This window comes from Pleurodeles waltl, chromosome 2_2, assembly GCF_031143425.1.
Source record: "Pleurodeles waltl isolate 20211129_DDA chromosome 2_2, aPleWal1.hap1.20221129, whole genome shotgun sequence".
In the NCBI taxonomy this organism is placed as follows: Eukaryota; Metazoa; Chordata; class Amphibia; order Caudata; family Salamandridae; genus Pleurodeles; species Pleurodeles waltl.
Window position 1 is genome coordinate 807656684 of NC_090439.1, and position 14777 is coordinate 807671460.

At 47.2% G+C, this 14777-nt stretch overlaps 1 protein-coding gene across 1 annotated transcript in view; it reads right to left on the reverse strand.

Annotated features, from left to right (window-relative positions):
• Positions 1–11693: 11693 nt before the first annotated feature.
• Positions 11694–14777, reverse strand: part of PSKH2 (protein serine kinase H2) — a 72204-nt gene continuing 69120 nt past the window's right edge. The window contains exon 3 of the mRNA XM_069218931.1: positions 11694–12842. Coding sequence (XP_069075032.1) covers positions 12531–12842 — 312 coding nt within the window. The 3' untranslated portion in view covers positions 11694–12530. The remainder of the gene's footprint in view (positions 12843–14777) is intronic.

The window sequence follows — 14777 nt, forward strand, 5'->3', positions numbered from 1 at the left end:
TCTCATATTCATCCTCAGCAGTTAAAGCCTATGGAGGAAAGCACTGAGTAGAGGGTCATAATCATACATCTATTGCAATAATGATGCATTTCTACATTTCCAGAACCAGTATGTGAATGCGAGAGTCAGTTGCTGTGCCAATGTCTGTGACGCAGTTAGGTGCCATGGCCTGTGCCCCCCTGAAATGGCGGCTGCCTGACCTGTGAGGAGGGACAAGTGGAAATGAGGTAATTCTGCTGTTGTTGTGCGCAGTTGCAGTAGGCAGTCGATGACCGCAGCGCAACTTCACATTGGTTATCATTGGGCCCTATGGGTTCCAGGAGCCAATGGCGATGTACGCCGGCGGTGGGGGTACGCACCGCCGCGGACGTGACCACCATTTTCTATCTATTCACTCACTTGCTACCTGACCTTCAACAGGAGAGGACCTACACTGCAAGTGCTGCTGTGACCTGTGACTGGAAGCGACAATGGCTCATGTGTCTGGGGAAAGGGCCCCTGCCTTCACTGCGGAGGAGTTGGAGAGACGGGTGGATGGGGTCCTACCCCAGTACACTTTACTCTACGGTCCTCCAGACAAACAGGTGAGTACACTGTGAGGATGATGCATGGGCCATGAATGTATGGAGTGCTGTGTATGTAAGCCACATGTAGGGGGGGTGCTGAGGTGTCCTGGCCAGAGTGCTGCATGTATGGTGGTCAATGTATGTACGTACGTCCAAGGATCAAGGATGGGAGGGAAATGGTGGACCATGAGTGTGACGGTCCGGACGGTTAGCTAATTCCCTTTTCTGCTGTCTTTTTCCTGCAGGTAAGCCCCCATCAAAAAAAGGGTATTTGGCATGCCATCGCCAAGGAGGTGCGGAGCCTGGGGGTCTTTGACAGGCGGAGCACCCACTGCCGCAAACGGTGGGAGGACCTGCGCCGCTGGGCAAGAAAGACACTGGAGGCCCAGCTGGGGCTGGCCTCCCAATGGGGAAGGGGTGCCCATCGTACCCTGACCCCCTTGATGTTCCGCATCTTGGCGGGGGCCTATCCGGAGTTGGATGGGCGCTTGTGGGCATCACAGCAGCCACAAGGGGGTGAGTACAAATTTAGATTCATTACTTTGCGCGCGTTAAAGTTTTACCTGGGTGGGGATGTTGAAAGTGGGTGCCCCTAGGCCAGTGCGAACATGGAAGGGTAGGTCCCTTGTTGGGCAGGGTCTGAAGCACTCCAACCCTTATAGTGGTAGTGGGCATCTACTACTGGTCAGGGCCCTGTTTGTTTCAGGTGTGCAGCTGATGGCGTTAAGCATTGTACCCCATGGGCTGGTGACTAACATTGTAACTGGTAGTGCATGGAATAGTGCATAGGGCTGTTCCCTGTGAGTTGTGTACGCCAACGGTAGTTTTGTTGATGGCATTGTCCAAGTGTATCATCTATCTCTCCCCCCTTTTTGTTTTGTCACCCTGTCCTTGTGTGCATTAGCATCATTTGGCGGAGAAGCAGAGGCACCGACGACGGAGGGAGCTGCATCTCACATGAGCCTGGAGGCCGAATCCACCGATGTTGAGGGCACCAGTGGGACGGAGGGCGACGGGAGCACAATGACAGGGACAGGAGGGGACACCACAGACAGCGACTCCTCCTGCGAGGGAAGCTCCCTGGCAGTGGCGGACACCTCTGTGCCCACCGCAATAAGAGGTACAGCCACCACCCCCCCTAAAAGCACTGCCCTCCGAGCAGCCTCTCAGTGTGTTTCCCGTGCCCGCTCACCCAGGAGGGTGGGCATCTCCTTCGCCCCAGGCACCTGAGGCCCTGCCCCGGTCAGCCCTGCTGCCCTCAGTGAGGAGGCTATTGACCTCCTGAGATCCCTCACTGTTGGGCAGTCAACCATTCTGAATGCCATCCAGGGTGTCGAGAGGCATTTGCAACAAACAAATGCATACCTGGAGGGCATTCACTCTGGCGTGGCGGCCCAACAGAGAGCATTTCAGGCTCTAGCCTCCGCTCTGATGGCAGCCATTGTCCCTGTCTCTACCCTTCCCCCTCCAACTTTCTCTACCCAGTCCCAATCCCCTCAACCTCAGCCTATCCCAAGCACACCTTCAGACTAGCATTCACCCAAATCAACACACAGAAGTGGCTCAGGCAAACACAAGCACCACACTTCATCTCACAGGCACTCACACAAGCACCATCCCCATGCAGACACACCTACATCCAATGCCTCCACTGTGTCCCCCTCCTCCTCTTCGTCCACCTCCCTCCCAGTAGCGTCTCCACTCACACCTGCATGCACTACATCCTCATCCACTACCTCCATCACCAGCGCGCCCATGACTACACACCCCTCACTGGCAGTTACCACCCCCACATCCATGCACACATCCCCTGTGTCCTCTCCCACTGTGTCTGTGACCCCTCTTCCCAAAGTACACAAATGCAAGCACCCAAACAGCCATCCACCTCACAACAGCATCCAGGCCATGCACCTGCACCCAAACTCAGCAGACAGACACCTCCTACAACCACTCCCTCTTCCTCCACTCCCAAACCTTCTCTCTCTTCCCGCCCCAGTGTCCCTAAGGAGCTTTTCCTGGCAAACATTGACCTCTTCCCTACCCCACCCCCCGTCCTTCCCCTCGGGCCAGGGAGGCCAATACCCAGCCCAGCACCTCAGCCCACAAATCCACATCTGCTGTGGTTCCTGCAGCTGTCCGAGGCTCAAAGGGGGCACCCGTCAGCCCAGCCAGTGTGACACCAACCCCTGCGAAGGCAAAAACCATTCCGCCACCTGGCAAGGTGAAGAAGGGGACAGCATCCAGCAAGGGGAAGGAGCCACAACCACCCAACAAGGCCACCTCAAAGACTCCAGCTGCCAGAACCAAGGTGACACCACAATCTGCCAAGGTCAGGAAGGGGCACAAAACACAAGGCAAGGCACTTCAGCCGTCCGAGGCTGCAGGTGAAGGCCTGGTGGCTACCAGCACAACTGCCAGCACCGCCACCTGCAAAGCAGCCAGCACCACCAGCAGCCCCGCCGCTAGCACCGCCGCAAGCACCGCCGCAAGCACTGCCACCTGTACCGCCACCTGCACCGCCGCAAGCACCACTACTGTCAGCAGCAGCAGCCCCAGTGGGCAGCCGTGCGAGGCTGTAGGAGAAGGGCTGGAGCCTCCCTCCACCACTGGCAACACCGGCAACTGGACCGCGGCCAGCATCGCCACCTGCACCACCGCAAGCACCGCCACGTGCACCGCTGACAGTAGCACCACTGCCAGCAGCAGCAGCCCCAGTGGGCAGCTGTCCGAGGCTGCAGGAGAGGGGCTGGAGCCTCCCTCCACCACTGGCAGCACCCCCACCAGCACTACCACCACTGTGCAGCCATAGCCGCCGCCGGATGGACTCTAGCCCTGCCTCCATGGGCTATCATGCATCCTGGTCACAGCAAATCTCGTGGCTCAGACACCACGGTGAGGGACTGTGAACTGCCGCACCCCAAGTGTTGCATCACTGGGCACAGAGCCCCCTCCGGAACCAGTGGAGAAAGGCATCCACTTAAGAGACTGTGGCTTTGCACTCCCCAGGACCAAGCAGTGGGCAAACCACCCACTTGATAGACTTGAGAGACTGTGGCCTTGCACTCCCCAGGACCAAGCAGTGGGCAAACCACCCACTTGAGAGACTTGAGAGACTGTGGATTTGCACTCCCCGGGACCAAGCAGTGGGCAAACCACCCACTTGAGAGACTTGAGAGACTTGAGAGACTGTGGCTTTGCACTCCCAAGGAGCAAGAAGTGGGCAAACCACCCACTTGAGAGACTTGAGAGACTTGAGAGACTGTGGCCTTGCACTCCCAAGGAGCAAGAAGTGGGCAAACCACACACTTGAGAGACTTGAGAGACTGTGGCTTTGCACTCCCCAGGACCAAGCAGTGGGCACACCACCCACTTGAGAGACTTGAGAGACTGTGGCCTTGCACACCCCAGGACATCGCTGTGGGCATGGAGCCCCCTCCAGGAGCAGTGGCGTTGTCCCATCTTTCGGCTGAGGTGCCCCCCCTCCCCATCCCCCTGAGGTGCATGTGTGTTTTCGACCTGATGCCCCTGCAGTGTTCTCTCCGTATTGAGGTAGGAGTCAAGTGTGGGCTTGGCCTATGCGGACATTTTTAGTGTACCGCCTTATGTACATATTGTATATATTGTAAATACTGTTTTTGAATTTATAAAGTATATCTGACTATTTCTAATATGACACTCATTTGACTCCATTTCTTTTGTCCTTGCGTTATTCCAGAGGGTTATGGGGTGTATATGTAATGTTGATGCATGTGTTTGTGTGTGTGGTGTTGGGGGTGAGGGTGGGGGTGTTGCGTGTTGCGTGTGTGTGTCACTCTCTTTTTCCTCCCCCACTCCCCTGTGTGCTAGGTGCAGTACTCACCGTGGTCGTCGCCGCTGCCATTCGTACTCCTGGTAGATGAGAAGATACACCAACATGGGTGACACCTGTACTTAGGGCTCCGTGGCGTCCTGGTTCTTCCTTGGGTGTCGAGAGGTGAGTGGTTTCCCTTCTGTGTACTGTTTCCGCCGTGCTTTTGATGGCGTTGGTACCGTCCCGGAAAAGCTGGCAGATGGGTGGGTTGTAATGGGGTGAGCGGTACATTGTCTTCCGCCTGGCTGTTGGTGGTTACCGCTGCGGTGTTTGTTGCTACCGCCGTGGCGGTTGGAGTGTTAAAGTGGCTATCTCTGTTGGCGGTTTCCGCTGTGGTCGTGATTCAATTTTTTTTACCACCGGCCTGTTGGCGGTATTACTGCCGCATTAACACCGACTGCCAGGGTTGTAATGAGGGCCATAGTCTTCGAACTAAATGAGTATATCTACTTTTGAAACTATGGCAAATATACTGGGGAAGAATGCCTAAGGTTCCTAAAGGGCCCCCAAGAGCACTTCAAAAACTAGTCAATGGTTATAATGCACTTGTCCTTCAGCAAACAGAATACCTAACATGTTTTGACAGCAAGTAAAGGTGTAAAGCACACCATAAGCAAGTCCATCATTTCCTCAAGTAGAGGAAAACATTTTCTACTGCTGCTTGCCTAGTGAAGTAGCAGCACATGTATGCATATCCATTGAAAGGTAAATGTTATGGCAGCTCTACCTCAGTCAATTTACCATACTTCATTATTGCATGGTACAATATAAAGTAAGTAGGAGAACACAAGGCTGGCTGGGATGGACACTGGGTACAGAATCTCTAGCCTCTTTCCATGCTTAGAGCAGACTCTGCAATGTCATGGTCGAGTCATTTTAGCGCGTTACAGGAATGCGGTGAACAAAGTGTTAATCCTGCAGCCTTGCCACATCCTCCAAAGCATATGAAGTGGAAGCTGATGAGTCTGTAGCAGTAAGATTATCAATGACAGTTAATTAAAAGTCAAGGAAATAAGAGTCTTTCCATGGTGGTCTGACAATAAATAACATATGCATTCCTTGTTGCCATCTGCATCCGTTGGTTAAACAGCTTCTTATATAAAATGCAAATTTTACAACTCCATTGTATGGCTGAAGAACCTGGTCATTCTTATCAACTCCACTCAAGTACTTGTTGTAATCAAGTATATAAGTGGGCTTGTGAAGAGGAAGTGTTCTTATTGTGAATTATAATGAGCATGTACACATCACACTTATCCGAGAACCATACTACAAGCAGTTCATTGGAACGCAACACAGTGCTCTGGGATTTTAGAGCTTCTTACAAATAAGCTCTTGCTGGAATCTTGCAGTGACAATAAAGTGTACTGCATGTCACTGTGTCTGGTTAGTGCAACTCGCTAAACCACTTTATTACTGTTTAGAAGTTGTCCACATCAGGGTTATTACCTTTGTGAAGGAGTACCTGGACCAACCCCTATACAATCTTTCCCATGACTCCTTGCGTGGGAGTGCAGCCTGCAGAGATTACAGTGGAGTCTTTCCCTGTATAGACATTGAAGCTGTGTACATAGCCAGTAGAGCTTTCACAAGGCATGTACAGCTTGATGCCATAGTGAGCTCTTTTGCTCGCAAAGTCCTGCCTGAACAGCAACCACCCTTTGTAAAGTATCAAGGACTCATCAATGGCTATATTCTATCCAGGACAATAAATCTCTGGTAACCTGGCAAACAAATGTTCCATGATACACTGATGTTTAAATAACCTGTCATGGTCTGGGTGGCCCTAGGGCAATGCAGAAGAATTGTCATTAAAATGCAGTATACTCTGCAATAGCAAAAAAACTCTTCTCATGTATGGTGTGAAGATGGATGCTACCCAAACTGTGCAAGTAGACCAGTGTGTGCCAGTAAGATATGTGGAAAAGCATACATGCACAAAAGAACTTAGCCTGTTGATGCTATGATAGACTGAACTCTTCTAAACAATTTCTCCAAAGACACTAAAAAAAGACAAAAAACAAAGCATTGCTTCAACATGCCACATAAGCACTATTACAAAATACTTTATGGCAGAAGTATTCAAATACAGCAAGCAAAGTTGCTGCCCTGCGCCACCCAGGGACAGCAAAACTGTGCCACATCTTCCAAGACACGGCACAGTTGTGCTGTCTCCATGTGCTGACACACATTGGATGTCTGTGTTATTGGTAAGGGTAGTTTTGTGCAGGAAGAGTCCCCTCCTTCTTATATGTATGTGTGCTGCAAAAGGCAGCACACATGCGAATCAAAAATAATGAAAAGTACAATATTTCTTCATGTTATGCCAGACTCAGGCAGGCACCACTCATGAAAAGCAACCCTGAGGCAAAATTACTCAAGAAAGCGCAATGGTATGCATTATTTTGTTCTACACAGCAATGCAAACAGCCATTTGTGTTGTTCTGTAAATTCCAACACATATTTTGCATTAAGTCCGTGGGAAAAAAGTCACAGAAACATGTTGCAAATTCTTTGGGCCATTTGTTCCCCTGGATGGCCAACCCCGAGACATTAATCAATTTTTTTTTATCCCTGATGTGAGCGACACTTGAATATATTTTTGCTCCCATTGGGGGTCAGCCTAAATGCATCAAGGACTGACACCAAACAAAATGGCCACCATTTGTTTTCCTCAAGGGGGCACAATCGCACTCTCCCTATGGACGCAATGGTGCCGCCCCCCAAAAAAACACAATGTAAATATATCTATTTTGCCACCCTGTCTGTCAGTCAGTATATCTGAAGGGCAGGTCCCCAAAACAAAATGCGGTCATTTCTTTTCCTATAGGTAGGGGTGCTGTTGCGCCCTCCCTGAGGGTACAATCGCAGCCCCAGGGGACAACTCAGATATACATATATTTATTCACCCCCCCCCACCAGGGAAAACACACATCTTAATAAAATCTATTTCCCCCTTGTGGGGTCACCTGTATAGTAGATGGGCTGACCATCATCACAGAATGTCTGGCATTTGCTTTTGCCCTAGGGCATGATCACACCCTCCCTGGGGTCGCGATCAGACCCCCAGGGAAAATTACACATGGCAATATACTCGTTTAAGCTCCCCCTGCCCCCTGGGGGCTGGCCAGTATATCTAAAGGGCCGACCGCCAAAGAAAATTTCAGCCATTTGTTTTCTCATGGGGACACAATCATACTCTACCTGGAGGCACACTTGCACTCCCAGAAGAAAACAGGCATGTACATATATTTATTTATGCAAATACATCTTTATAAAATGTATTTATGCCTGGTGGGGTCAGTCCGTACACTAGAGGGGCCGACCCTTATTACAAAATGTCTGCATTGTGTTTTCACCCTGGGGCCAAGATCACACCATCCAAGGGGGGGAATCACACCACTGGGGGAAAACACACATGGAAATGTATTCACTTATGCCTCCTTTGGGCCTGCCCGTACATCTAAAGGGCCTACCCCCAAAGGAAATGTCAGCCATTTGTTTTCCCACCAGGGGGCTCACACCCTCCCTGGGGGCACAAAGGCACCCCCGGGGGAAAACACGCAGGGACATATATTTATTTATTCCCCCTGGGGAAAACATACGTCTTTATAAATTTATTTTGACCCCTGGTGGGGTTGGCCTATATATCATCGGGACCAACCCTCATAACAAAATGACCACCATTTGTTTTCCCATGGTGGCATGATCCCACCCTCCATAGGGGTTCGATCAGTCCCCCCAGAGAAAAACACACATAGAAATCTATTAATGTATACTCCCCTGGGCGCCGGCTCGTATATCTAAAGGACAGACCCCCAAACAAAATGTCCACTGTTTGTTTTCCCCTGGGGATGAGACTGTGCCCCCCTTGGGGTGCAATCGCCACCCCAGGGAAATACACACATTATGAACAAAATATGTTTGGCCCCAGTGGGCCAGCCCATACACCAGATCCATGAGCAAAACACAGCTTATTGGAGGCATCAATGGAAAAGGGACGTAGTCCATTTACCACGGATGCATCCTACAAACCTGAGGAGGCATCATACCCAGCAAAAACTCTAGCAGATGCAGGAGCAGTACACTCACTCTGCTACTCCTCCACTCTGATCGGTGTTTGTGACTTCAGTGCACAGCGTCACCGATGGGTGGGCAAATGGATGGGGGCAGAAGGGATCCCTCTTTGGCCCTCCCTGAATCAACAGAAAGGAAACCTCTGGTCCAAGCACCAAAGAATTCTTTGAAGCCCTGGGCCGAGTCGGCGAATGGCCCACAGACACACTGGGGAGGGAGAGCGGGTGTTGGCCATTGGCTGACACCTGCATTTAACAGGTTATAAGGGAATTTCAGATCCAAGTCATTTTTGTGTAAACAGCATATCTCTATATGCTCCCAATCTAAAGTTATCACTTTTCCAATGTAATAAGGTAACCCATTGTTAGTCAATAGAAGAGATAGACCTTACAACAGTGCAAAAAGACTATAGGAGTTTTTCACTGCCAGGAGAAGTACACATGTCCTACTTTTTAAATACAATGAACTCTGCCCTATGAGCTTTAGGGTCTAACTTAGGGGTGACCTTTTTGCATTAAAAAGGAAGGTTTAGACCTGAAAAAAGGTTTATTTTGCCAGGTTGAAATAGCAGTTTAAAACTGCAGTGCCGGCTGCATTGGCAGGCCTGACATGCTTTAAAAAGGTATTTTAGTAAGTGGTACAAGGAGTGCTGCTACCTGTTAGTAGAATTTAATTTACAGGCCTTGGGTACATGCAGTACCATTTACTGGGAACTTACAAGTACACTAAATAAACAAATCAGGTATATGCCAATTGTACCACGTTTAGGTAGAGACCATATGCACTTTACCACTAGTTTGTACAGAGTCCTACCACCAACAAAGAAGGGTTCAGAACCAGAAAGAAAAAGGTTGGGGATGACCCTGAAAAGACGGCCAGGTCTAACAATACCAAGGTAATCTCTACCTCATTTCTGTCCTCTAGGCACGAAGCATAACCCCATTGTTATGAATCTGAGTGTTTCTTTGACAAACTATCCTCTTGGGGTAGAGTTTTCAGTGTTAAACATTTGTTAAGTATTAACAGAAGAGGCTTTAGTGTTCATTCATTTTCAGTGCCTTTACCCTGCTCTATTTGGGCTGCTGCTTTGTTACCTCATGCTGCAGGCTCAATCAACTATTTAGGCAACATCAAAAGTAGCCCTGGAGCGTAGCCAAGAAAATCGGTAATTATTCACAATGCAAAGAATTATTATTACGTATACTATTAAACATTTCGAAAACCCTTTGAGAACTGCAAAGCCTCATTTTTTTACAAAAATTCTTACTCCAACACAATCATCATAGATGAAACAAGAAAACAAACATACAATCTAAAGCTCAACTTACAAGTACTACAAAGAAAAAAGGGTGAAAAAGATTGAATTCGACATTATGAACATCCTAATTGGGCACGCAGACAGAAAGCCAGTTCTCCAACTGTCCTTATTCCATCGGGCAGTCAGAGAAATGTGGCTACAGTGGTCACGGAGTAGTCACCAACGTAGTCTGCCCGCTGCATCTAAATCAGCAGGTGGACCACTATGTTGTCAGGAAGGGAACTCCGCCAAAGGTGCAATGAAGTTCCCTCTATGCCAACATATATATCAAGTCCCAAGTTCACTAAGTATATCTGAATCTATATTACAACATATCACAAAATAAACAGTAACAGTATAAAAGTTGTTATCCAGCATCTACTGTAAGAGTGGGTCACCTTACACAGTTGACATTGAATGTTCCATCTCATTGTGTATGTTAAGCAAATCGATTCTTTCATTAAATGATCATAAATGGTTTAATTAATTAATGGATTTAAGTAGCACCAGGGGTACCAAAATATGCATCAATATTAAAAAAAGCCAGAAATCAGAACACAATGTACAGGTAAATCCTAAAATACAAATATAATCAGTGCACATATCAAAAGCCAAGCAACGAAATTGCATCAGAACACGTTTGAACCGGCCCAGTGAATCAGTACAGAATTCAGCACCCTACTGAGCATCCTGATGAAAGCCTCTCACAACATGTCAGAGAGTGACAAGTAGATAAAAGGAAGCAAAGTAAATTGAGCTGAGAGAGGGAGAGGTGTCTGTCCTTTATTGGTTCTAATATCCTACTGTTCCTCATAAATGTCTTAAGGTCATATCAGCAGATTCATATACCAATTGTTCTCCCACCCTATCTGTAGTACTGCCTGATGGACATGAGTAGGCATGACCCTCGGACAGCTATAATTTGTCTCTTTGAGAGAACTTCTAATTTGAACGGGATCACCACATAGCTTTCTTAGGGATAAATATGCCAGCCCAAACACAAACCTCCAACACTGTATTTTTATGACACTAAGGCAACAAATACTGAATATTCTGCATTGCTTGGAGAATACAGCTTAGCTTCTTGGCAAAGAAAAAAGGAGAATGAATTCATTATAAATCTATGATTAGCTGGATGGACTCAGAAATTCATGAGCATCAAGCTGTGTTGTTTCAATTTAAAATCCCAGATGTGCAAGCCCCTGCAGAGGGCGACTAAATGTTTATAAGGATTTCCAGTGAATAAGTCCAAGCAAAAAGTAGGGGTTACAATTCCCTTCAAAATGAGAAGGAACAAATGTGTGTCTAAGTTCTGCAGAAAAAGTATGAAATACAATGCAATTTTATAGCTAACATTTTTGTACCAAGTGAAAGGTAAGGAATTATGGGCCAGATGTATCAAGAATGCATTTTGCGAATCGGAAATAGCGATTTTTAAGAAATCGATATTTCTGTTTCGCAAAATGCAATGTATCACATTTGCGATTTGGTAATAGCGATTTCTTAAAAATCACAAATGCTATTACCGAATCGCAAATTGCGATACAGCCCTCATTCACATCTATGGGACTGTCGGCGCATATTTGCGAATATTTTGCATGTCCCAAATTGCGAATTCCTAATTGGAATTCGCAATTTAGGGAAATGCAAAGTCCAGGGTGCTAGGGGCCTAAGGCCCCCTCAGCTGCACCCCAAACCACTTTTTTACAACATGTAAGGTGCACACATGCCAAAAGGGCATGTGTGCTTTACATATGAATTTTAAAAATGCATTTTAAATGCATTTTTTAAATTTGTACATGGTTACCACCAAGTTCAACTTGGTGGTAATAGCGATTCCTTAATGCCCAATTCGCATTAAGGAATTTCTTCTTACATGTGCTTTAGAAATCGCAAATAAGGAATCCTTATTTGCGATTTCTTATTTAGAGAGTCGCAATTTGCGACTCTCTAAACAATGTCGCAATTTTAAGGAATCGCTATTTTAGCGATTCCTTAAAATTGCATTCAGAATGCCTTTGATACATTCTGAAATGGCTTTTTGCATTCGCAAACGGGCATTCGCACCATTTGCGAATGCAAAAAGCTTTGATACATCTGGCCCTATGACTTGTAACACTCAGTGTTTGCTAAGACATCTCTATTTGTCAACATTATTTTCCTGTTGCTTTTCTGATGATAGTCCTGTACGTCCCTCAGACTCTTTCTCAAACCTTTAAAACATTCTAAGTGTGGGAAGTGATTAAATAGGTTGCACAAAGCCAATAACCACACATGTTTAACAGTAAAACCCTCTGAACCTTGTCGTAGACTTGTGCCAATTAAGAACAAAGGCAGCCCTCTAGTATTAGAATCTATTTGGTTTCATATATGAAGAAAAGTATTCATGTAGGAGTGACTAATATCATCCGCTGTACTCCAAAAAGCTTACTCACTGCCAATATTTGACTGTTGGTAGGTGTGACTCTTTGTGTAGCACTCCTGGCTTTCTATTGGATTTCTAGAATCAGCCAGGAAATTCAACACCAAGCAAAAAGTACTCCAAGAGAAAGTCTCACCAAATGCATTGTGAATTGAGTCTTTACCTTAAGAGCCTGAGTTTTCAATCTTTGACAAAGATTTAAGAATTATTTAGGCATTGGAAATTTCATAGATCAAAGCATGAAAGTAATTAGCTTCACATTTAACACAAATGTGTAAGGTTTACATACGTAGATTTTCAATGTAATGGTTAAAAAAGTCACTGCTCATAAAAATGAGGTTTGTAAAGCATGTCACGTTCCAAGATTCCTCTCTCCCATAAGCGTCGGGATTTGCCTGAGTAACCAGATTTGGATGATTCTCCTGATTTTGAACTCTGACAACGGGAGGAGACCCTGCGCATCAGGTTCTGTGAAATTGAACGATGTAGGTTCTTCATAGAAGAAGAAGCAGCCATAGTCTTGATCCAGGGATGCTGTAGAGCCTCTCTAGCTGACAAGCGATCGCTGGAATCAACATTCAGTAGCCGATCTATAAAGTCCTTAGCAAGATTGGAAACACTTGGCCATGGCTAAAAACAATTAAAACAAAAGTGGATTTTAACAAATGCAATGATGAAATCAAAAAGAAATGCACTGCTCTGAATAGAAATCATATTCAGTTTTGCTGGGTAAAGAAAACATTTGCATTGTGTTCTTATCATTTACAGTGTGACTTGGAGTTTCAAGGAGAGCATTCTCTATTACAATGGTGACATAGTACCTCTCTGCCAAACAGAAGATCCACCCACCTCATTTAGAATTGAATGAACCTTCATTATATCAGTGACAAAGACAATTCAGCCTCCATCCTTGACATACTCCTCCGACAGTTCAATGGAGTAAGGACCACCAGATGTTTGATTGCCCGCCCCATTTAGAGTGGGTGGTCGAAAGGCTAGTTTTTACTTTCACATACACAGTATTTATGCAGCATGTAACAGTAATAAAGTGAAAACACAGCATAAGAAAAATCCCACACCTATCCAGAAAAACAGAGTACATTTTAATAATATAAATTATACCAGAAGAATAAAAATACAATTAGTAGAACTGGAGATATGCAATTTCAAAGTCTAAAGTGAAAACAGCGCCAAAAAGCTCAAAACGTCAACAGGAGTTATCTAGTCACACTGCATGGAAACAAAGGGGGTCATTCTGACTCCCGCCGGCCGCGGTAACCGCAGGGCCGGAGGGAGCCGCCGAATGACCGCACTGCGGTCAAATGACCGCGGCGGCCATTCTGGCTTCCCCGCTTGGCGGGCGGGCGACCGCCAGAAGGCCGCCCGCCAGCCCAGCGGGAAAGCGCCTTCAATGATGAAGCCGGCTCCGAATGGAGCCGGCGGAGTTGAAGGCGTGCGACGGGTGCAGTGGCACCCGTCGCGATTTTCAGTGTCTGCATGGCAGACACTGAAAATCTTAGTGGGGCCCTGTTAGGGGGCCCCTGCAGTGCCCATGCCATTGGCATGGGCACTGCAGGGGCCCCCAGGGGCCCCACGACACCCGTTACCGCCATCCTGTTCCTGGCGGCGAAAACCGCCAGGAACAGGATGGCGGTAAGGGGGTCGGAATCCCCATGGCGGCGCTGCAAGCAGCGCCGCCGTGGAGGATTCCCCAGGGCAGCGGGAAACCGGCGGGATACCGCCGGTTTCCCGTTTCTGACCGCGGCTGTACCGCCGCGGTCAGAATGCCCATGCATGCACCGCCAGCCTGTTGGCGGTGCATCTGCGGCCTCCACCCTGGCGGTCATAGACCGCCAGGGTCAGAATGAGGCCCAAAGTCACAATTTCGAGCTGATCACAATGGAGCAAGGGCCTGGCACAGGCCCAATTTTGGCATGGTATGAGGAAGCAAGGGAACCTTTAAAGGGGTATGGTAGATATTTAGAAAAATAAAGGCTGCTAGAGGAGCTGGTATAGGATCAAGGCTGTTGTATGGTATTTTCATGGGGTAACTTACACCAGCATTACAGAATAATCACCTGTATAATAACACAGACTTCCCCGTATCCTGTTTGGTCTTGCATTAATGTAACTGAGAAAAAGTTATGTTTAAATGTTATAAACACAGAGAATCTTATTTACAAACTGCATATTGTAGTAAGTTTAGAAGTACTACAATAGCACTAGTAACATACTACAAAATTCTCTTCACAAACCTTCGTATGGTGGTTCCACCTCTGCCTTTCCTATCTTTTTCTGTGTGGAGATCTCACCCCGACAGTGGAATCTCAGCACATGTACATATATGCTTTAGTAGTAAATGTGGGAGGGAAAGAGAGAAGTGGCTGGAAAATGAGGAATGCTTACTACAATGTGGGAGGTGTTAAAAGAGGGGATGGAGGGGCTTAAGGGAGGAACAGGCATCCACAAATAAAAAAGGTATGTCATTGTTTTCACAAACTGGAGTAAGGCCAGCACCACACATGGTCAAACCCTGATACTGCAACACCCTACTATCAGTAGAGT